Raw genomic sequence first — 8,218 nt, forward strand, 5'->3', positions numbered from 1 at the left:
CCACAGCGATCAAGTCTGCTCCAGTTTTGCTGCTCACCGACACAAGGATAAAGCTCTGCATTTGGGACTCTCCCTCCCTGATACATCTTGTTCGATACATAAAAACGGCAAGATCCCGTTTTAAAGACTACACGGAACAGAGAATAAACCAGGTATGCATAAAGCCGTGCAAAAACCACCACAGAGGAAGTTAGAGGCAGAACAGCAAACGCAGGAGCTACTTAAAAGTCACCCAGGTCTAGTCTCACCTTCCCATTCAAGCAAGATCATTTCCTGTAATGACTTTCTTCAAAGGAATTAGCTCTTCCCAACTGCCTGGGCTTTCATTCCCCTCGGGAGACTCTTCTACAACCTGCACTATCTCATTAGCAGTAATTCCTTAGATACAGTTTAAGCTGATCCATTATTAGCTTCATTCCATTACTCCTAAGATATTATGAAGGAGCCATAACTAAATATTTAATTCCTCTTTTCAACATTTAAGCCCTGCAAATATTTCTAGATTTGCATCTCCTAATCTATTCCGGTAGTCATAACACAGAGTACACATTTAGATTGATTTTTTTTTTTAATTGATGATTCCTGTCATTTTTGTTGATCTTTTCCACCATAATTCAGATAATGAGGTTCCAGAAACAGGACTTTACAAGATACTGACCCAGGGGCTTGCTGGGCGAAGCACCAACCACAGCTTCAGTGTTTGGCTCTGCAATATATTTGCAAACAAGAACTGCACTGTGATTGTAGCACACTCTGAAGTTCAAATTCATCGCTTCTAAGCAGAAGAACTTGAAAGATTAACCACAGATTAAAAGGGCATGGAAAGAAGAGGAAAACAAGCCACTGATGTTCAAAGACCATGTACTCCAGCACAGGTGAGAAACAAGCCACCAGAGAGTGCTGGCATTCTCTATTGCTCGCACCACTAAGTTTCAGCTTGCTTCAGCCCTGCTGACATTTGCTATTGTGGAGAAACCTAAGGAGAGTCCAACAAGTTTTTCTAGAATATCCTGACCTCTGGCATCCAAATTCCCAGCTAACTATCATCCTTGGTGTTGGCTCCTCTATTTGGCTTTAACTTCTCATTTTAGCAAAGGCCATACTCTAATTAGACCTCGCTCCTTAACACAGCCATCCAATACTGCATTTTACCACCCCTTAGGAAAACATGGCCAGATCATTTGAGATTTAAACTCTTCAGGAGAGCAACTATTCTGCTTTACATTTGCAAAGTTCTCTTTATGCTACTGAGTAAAATAACTTTGGTATTCTTCCCCCCACCTCATGGCTGCTGCTTCTTCCATTCCTACATAACCAGGCCTGAACTACTTATCTACTACTTATTGCCCTTATGCCAAAAAAAAACTTAAAAACCAACCATCTCCCATGCTACTATATTGATTATAAGACTTCCATCACCTCTTTCTTATCCTTGCCACTGACAACCAAGACTTTTCTGTAAGCCCACTATGCTCTTTATCTTTTCCTTTTCTAGTCCTTACAAGTTTGAGTCAACACTCTGCTGTGAGCAAGCTGTCGTTTCTACTTCATTTGCTTCAACAGCAAGTTCTCCAGCCTTTCCTCCATTTTCAAATGGCCTGCTTGCAGCTTTATAACACAACTTACCACATTCCCTTCTTAAATATACAATCCCTACAGATACCATTTAAAGGAGCCTCACAATACATAGCACCTACGTTTCCTAGCAAACACTGCTAGCTCAATAGTACCTTTATTCCAGAACTACAGACAGCAATAGCAACAGCCATAAACTACCAGCACTGAGACTTTTATCATCTTTGAGGGCATTTTTACATAATTATAAATGTTTATGTCACAATTTATTGTTGGCACCCGTGCTCGAAGAACACACATTCGACGCATTTAACAAGCGGAGCCCTCCCTAGCGCTGGTTAGATACCATCAAAACCAGAGACCAACAGCCCCTTCAGAACAGGCCCACCTGTGCGTCCTACCCACCTCTCCTTTCTTCTCTCTCAAAGTCCTACACCTTAAACAACCAGGTAATGTGCCCATACAACGATCATTTCATTTCACCTATAAGGAAACACAGATCATACTCTACACTTCTTTCTCACAACTGAACGAGTACCAGATTTTTTTGTGCTCTTTCACACCTGGCAGCCTCACTGTGCTGAGCTGCCAAGGCCAAATGAATGAAGCAGCCCACTGCTCTTAACCCCACCCCAGAACCTGGCCATACCCACTGGGTATCACCGAGCTATTGCCAATCATAACCCATCTGTTAAGCACATCTTTACTCAGGTCAGTTAAAAGGTAGTGATTATTAAGGAGAGGTGACGTGTACGTTGTCACGCTGATGCTCACCCCTCTGGTCCTCCCTGTACTAAGGGATCTGCCCTGAGGAGATGAGCATGACCACGTTGAAGGATAAAAACTCTTACTACTGTTCACTTCTCTTGAAGAGGTGAGAGATAATAAATAGAAAATAAAACCGTTTCCTCATGTACTTTACAAAACCAGACTTTTATCATCTTTGACGGCATTTTTACATAATTATAAATGTTTATGTCACAATTTATTGTTGGCACAATACTTTCAATTTCGAACTTCAAGTTCTCTTAGTATCAACTTTACATGATCCAAGAACTCAGATCGGAGTCTACACCTTTACGCACTGGTCCAATGCTAACAACAGAAGTAGCATGCTGATGAAGGTCATTTTTATATATTTTTATATATACACATACATATTTACACATAGCTTACTTCCAGGGAGAGAAGCGTATCTACTCTGAACACTTTCTCAAAGAAAAAAATCTGCTGGAGGTCATTAAGTGGGTTCAAGGGTTTGGACACAAAATACATTAAGGTGAAAAAGCCACATGCAGAACAGTTAGTTTATCTTGCCAACTCAGCATCAAAGTAGATTTTTATTGGATTCAGACTCACCCACAGATAAAGGCAGAGGCAAGAGAGAGGTACACTCACCCCAGGCACACTAGAGCCTCACCTACCCTTACAGATCTTTCAACTTATTTTTACAGCAGAGAAACTGTACGTGATTGTAAATCAAATCACAAGCACCATTATTAAAACAGAAGTTTGAAGACTTAACATAAGAAATAGCAAACTCAGCTTGCTGATAAATGGCTTACCCTCATCAGTACTGTAGTTTAGGAAGTGACAGTATTGCAACACTTGGACATATTTAAGCTCTGAGTTATGTTTCTGCTATCACTCTGGATCCTCTTAAAAGCAACAACCAACAATCAGTGCTCAGAGACAGACACCGCAAAAATTTCACTATGCACTTCAGAGGCAAACATGATATTCAACTATGGGTGTCCTTGCTTGTAATCACTCCATCTTTTCTCACTCTACCTGTGTTACACTGATGTTATACGTATTTTGTCAAAACACTCCATCTTTATAAATTCATGAAAATTAAAAACATACACAGTAACCTATATTTTAGACACAGCAATTCATCACAAGACACCAATTCATTCCCCTCTTCCCTGCATTGGAAATTCTACAATATATTCTCCATGTATTTCTTTTGCTTCTCAATTCTAAAAAACATAGATAGTTAATTATAACTTTCATACTCCCAGTAAGCTCATACCTAAATCACTTGTAAACATTCAGAATGGAAATTGAGATTTCAGCTGGCTCTTCACTGTTTTCTTGCTTATCTTTTTGCTGCTACAAAAACACTCTAGTCACATGTTCCTTGTAAAATGAAACAGCTTATTTTATATCTCTGTCCTTTGCATTGCTATATTAATTTGAGCCGTTGAAAACTCTGTTATTGATACTAAGGCTTGGACTGTGCAAGCAGTTATTTTTAAAGATAATGTAACGTTGGTCCTAAACTTCCCAAGGTATTCTGACTCCAGCTCTGCACACAGAGGAGTTACTTAGACTTACAAACATAACTGAAAGGTGTAATAATGTAAAACCAAGAGGGCCAGCCTTACGTCTAATGAATAATTGTGTAGAATGTATTTGTGGATTAAAGCATCGACATTGGCATGGTTTTTAATCCAAACAAATCCCAGAGTCACACAAAAGCCTTCTCTGAGCAATAAAACCTATTTTCTCTGTCTCCCCGCTATCAAACATAAAAGCTGTTAATCTTCATGCGGTAATTGTGACTGACCATATAACCACGCAAAGCACTACAGCCACCGACACGCATTTCTGCCTCCCCATCAGTCACTTCTGTTTGGAGAGCAAACCTAAGGAGTGTGTGCACGCGGGGTTAAGAACTGATCATTTAAAAAGTAAATCAAATTGGAATTTCTATTTCATTATACTAGAAATAACAACAGAGCTGTGGCATAGTCTACACAGCTCATTTAAATACATCGAGAGCACTGGATAAGCACAGGGAAGAACTTCTTACTGCCATGCAAACCCACATTCTGATGTCAGCTGCATCTTCTGCAGGTAAGGACAGCATATGACACTCATTTAGTTTGTTCAACCAGTTAAATACAATAATTAGTTTATGCAAATGCAAGAAACAGATGAAAAAGGTTAAAAATCAGAAAAAGCTTGTTTTCCTCTATTACTTCATGAATTAAAGGCCAAATAGAACAGAGCTATCAGGTGTAAGAAACTGAAGGGCATAAGAATCGGTGATAGTATCTGAAACAATCAAGTTGATATTCCCTTTATTAAATATCAAAAAAAAAATTCTTATTTAGCATACTTTAGATAGTTTTATTTACCTGCCCAAAAAAAGTATAAAAGTGGTTTTCCTGAACACTAATTGAATTCTAGTTTTCATGCAGAGAAAACGTGACATAAAACAGAAGTAAGAAAAGATTACCCCCTCATTCTTCTTAAAAGACTCAGAACAGATGAACATAAAGTAATGTATTTATTTGAACTGTGCAGATGCAGTGCATAATACAAAACAGAGAGCCAGAATTAGATTAGGCTTAACAAGATCCCAAATATCTCACACTATGCAGAAGACAGTGACTAGTAACCAATAACCCAAAGTCATCTGTTCAGTACGTGAACAGGAGAGTACCTCGAAGCCAATTGCACTTCTCTATAATCCCATTACTTTGCCCAGGAAACAGCCATTCTGAGGCATGACAGAATCTTGATGAGAAACTGCATTTTGTGGGACCAGGTATGGGATTCTCCAGTCAAGTCCTCCAAATTACAAGACAATAAATGAATGCTTCTAATTACTGTTTCGGAAAATGAACCTTAGAAACAGTGGTGATCAAAACCATCAACTTGCCAGAGCAAAATACATCAACCACCCAACCTCACCTCCCTGCAAATTTCTACCTGATGAAGAAAACCTAGTCTTCTGCCAGCTGGCAGGTTTTTAGCTCCTCTACAGGAACACTAAAATATAAGCACAGACTGAAAGGCTGTCATTGCAATTCGGTATTGAATTAGGAAGACCAAAGGACAGGTGGAGACTCACCAAGTAACTGAACTTTCTAAGCTCACACTCACAATTGGTTTCAAAGCAGTAACTGTAAAGCCATTAGACATCTTTTTTATTATGTTAGCCAGAGATATAATCAAAAACCTCTAGTGTAACCTCTGCATAACACAATTTGGGTTGTTAACTACTTTAAGAAAAATGGTCAAGGGCTTTGACAACAGCACTGAAATGAATGAATTCCTTCCAGGTCAAGCCAGAGAACGAGAAGACAAGAAATAAATCACAGCAGAAGAAAAAAAAAAAAAAGACTAAAGTTTGTCATCTAAGCAATGGAACAGCAAGTAATCCTTAAACAACAACCCCCTCCCTATCACATGATTCATTCCAAGATCCATGTTCATGACTTATTACACAATTAGCAGTGCTATGACACCACACAGTGCAACTGCTCCATAATGCAGGAGTCTTACCAATAACCATTCATTAACTCTGTCTTCTCTAATTAAGAATGACTCATGAAATAAGCTGCATTATTTGATTAAGCTTTGAACAAACCAAACCAAATTTAGAGACACACATGAAATTAAATTTAACTCTATACAGTATCATGTTAAAGATTTTGAAAATAAGTGCCGCAGAATGAACACCCAATTGGGAAAGCTCCTTTGAACGGGCAGAGAGGTCCTTCCTCCGTAAAACACTGCAGTGACCCTTAAAGGGGAAGGGAGCACAGCTGAGAGAAGACATGTACAGGGGAAACCAACATAGGCAAAATATAATTACTGCTCCTGCCTTATGGTTCACAATACCTTCACTATCGCAACAGAAAAAGCTATTGGATCCTCTAAGGCTTAGGATCTCAGTTTTACAATATACAACACACGAGTCCAGCACTGACCAAAGGAGAGGAGCACCACCAACCCAAGCACCACTCCTGGGCTGCAGTATGGGGTGTCACGGAGAACAACCGTGCCTCTGAAAAATCAAGACTTAGAAGCAACATCCCATGACATCGAATCCAGCTTCCTGATAATGTTTTATAAACATCAAGCACCATCCCATAAATAGCAAGGTTTTAACAACTTGAACTGGAAGGCTCTTCACAGTTTGCTTATTTCCATAGTCAGACACCTACTAGTTTTCAGAATAACTTTATTCACTGCCTACTCACTGCCACTCAGTACACGGTGTCAAAGACAATGCTGATTACACCAGGCCTCTGGCTGCCCTGCTCTTAGGCTCTTTCTTTTCCATCATATCACAATTTTCATCATTTTCTACATATGCTCTGATCTAGCCCCATCCAAGTTATCCTCTCATGTGCATTCCAGACACGAGGTCCAGAGTCATTGTCTGTAATATTCTTTTGCCACAACACTTGCAAACTTCTGCTCACACTATCAGTTGGTGTTTCTACCGCCTATGACAATTACCAGCCCTTTTCCCTTCTGTCATATGCTTTCCATTTCCCTCTCTCTTCTGTCTCTTAGCAGACCATGGTTTTAGTCCACAAACAAAACTACTCCGTGCCACCAAAACACTACAAATAACAAGCCTTAATACTTTAAAGACCTATGCTACCTGTTGTCAGAGATTCTCGAAGGAAAAGTGAAGTGTACTCATAGAATAATTTTAAAAATTTATAAGAACCATATGGTTAAAGTTGGGGGAGGGAGCGGGGGGAAGCAGGAGGGTGTGACAACATTATTCACCAACCCTGACCTCTAACCACTCAGCTCCATCCAACTGCCTAAACTACTTGAAACCAACCTGCAATATTCTCCCCTTCCAACCTTCATCAACTTTATTTTCATAAGGTTTGTTTTTCCCCACTGAAAATGACAAGATATCAACTGACTTTCAGAACTTGGCAAATTTTTTTTTTTTAAATACCTGAATCAGATCAAGTGCAAGGAAGGGTGGGAGCCTGATCGGCTGTCTGTGCTTTTAAAACACTTTTCTTTTTAACTGGCTGCATCGTTCCAGAGCAAGAGGAGAAGTAAGAGCACTGCCAGTAGAATCTGATCATTTTCTACATATGGATCTTAAGTTATATCATTAAAAATTAACTCCATTGTGCACATTATGTATTTATTTCACCAAAGAAAACAGCATTTCAGGAAGCAGGTGATAAACTCCTGTCAATACAGTAAATGGGGTGGACTGCCTCTTTTATACTTCGAGCTTAAGTAGCCTACTAATAACCTTTACCATAATGGCTCCTCCACAAAAGCTGGCATTACAGATGAACTAGACAACAATCTCTCTCAAGTGGGTAGAAGGGGTTGCAGTTCTAGATGAAACAAAGAAGTAGCTTGCTTTCACACTTTAGAAGCCTGGTTGTACACTCTTGGCAGGCCCCTGCCTCTCAATAGTTTCCTATCTTCACCAAAGTAACCTTTTCGTCATTATAAAAGGATCAGACAAACCAATGCTTAAGACCATGACAGACTGAACTTCCCAGGAAAGGCCCCACACCTCCCAGCACAACGCGGGAGCTACGTCCCAGCCTGCCGGGCAGGAGAAGCGCTCCCAGCAGGCGCTCCTGCAACGCAGAGCCGCTCAGCCGAGCGCCGAGAAACTCCTGAAGTCCCCGGCAGAGCTTCCCTTGCCCCCCCCCCGCGGCAGCGGCTGTCACCGCCTGCACAGGTGGGACACGGAGTTTCACGCACCCCCTGCGAGCGGCGGCGGCGGCTCAGGGGCTGCACCCCTGCGCCCGGGGCCGCGCAAGCCCCTCAGGAGCGGGGCGCGGGAAAGGCCGGGGCGGCCCCGCCGCCGGGCCGCACTCACCTGCGGTTCATGGGCCGCACTCGC

The 8,218-nt window shown here is 41.0% G+C and overlaps 1 protein-coding gene across 4 annotated transcripts in view; it reads right to left on the reverse strand.

Moving 5' to 3' along the window:
* Positions 1-8,212, reverse strand: part of KIF16B (kinesin family member 16B) — a 162,571-nt gene extending 154,359 nt beyond the window's left edge. For 3 of the 4 annotated variants that reach the window (XM_009282539.1, XM_009282538.1, XM_009282542.1), the window contains exon 1: positions 8,195-8,212. In XM_009282539.1, the coding sequence (XP_009280814.1) occupies positions 8,195-8,205 (11 nt within the window). In that variant the 5' untranslated portion in view covers positions 8,206-8,212. Of the gene's footprint in view, positions 1-3,610; positions 3,695-8,194 lie in introns of those variants that run through there. The other variant, XM_009282540.2, reaches the window with a different exon arrangement.
* Between the last annotated feature and the right edge of the window lie 6 nt (positions 8,213-8,218).

Source organism: Aptenodytes forsteri, unplaced genomic scaffold, assembly GCF_000699145.1.
Source record: "Aptenodytes forsteri isolate BGI_AS27 unplaced genomic scaffold, ASM69914v1 Scaffold5, whole genome shotgun sequence".
Lineage (NCBI taxonomy): Eukaryota > Metazoa > Chordata > Aves > Sphenisciformes > Spheniscidae > Aptenodytes > Aptenodytes forsteri.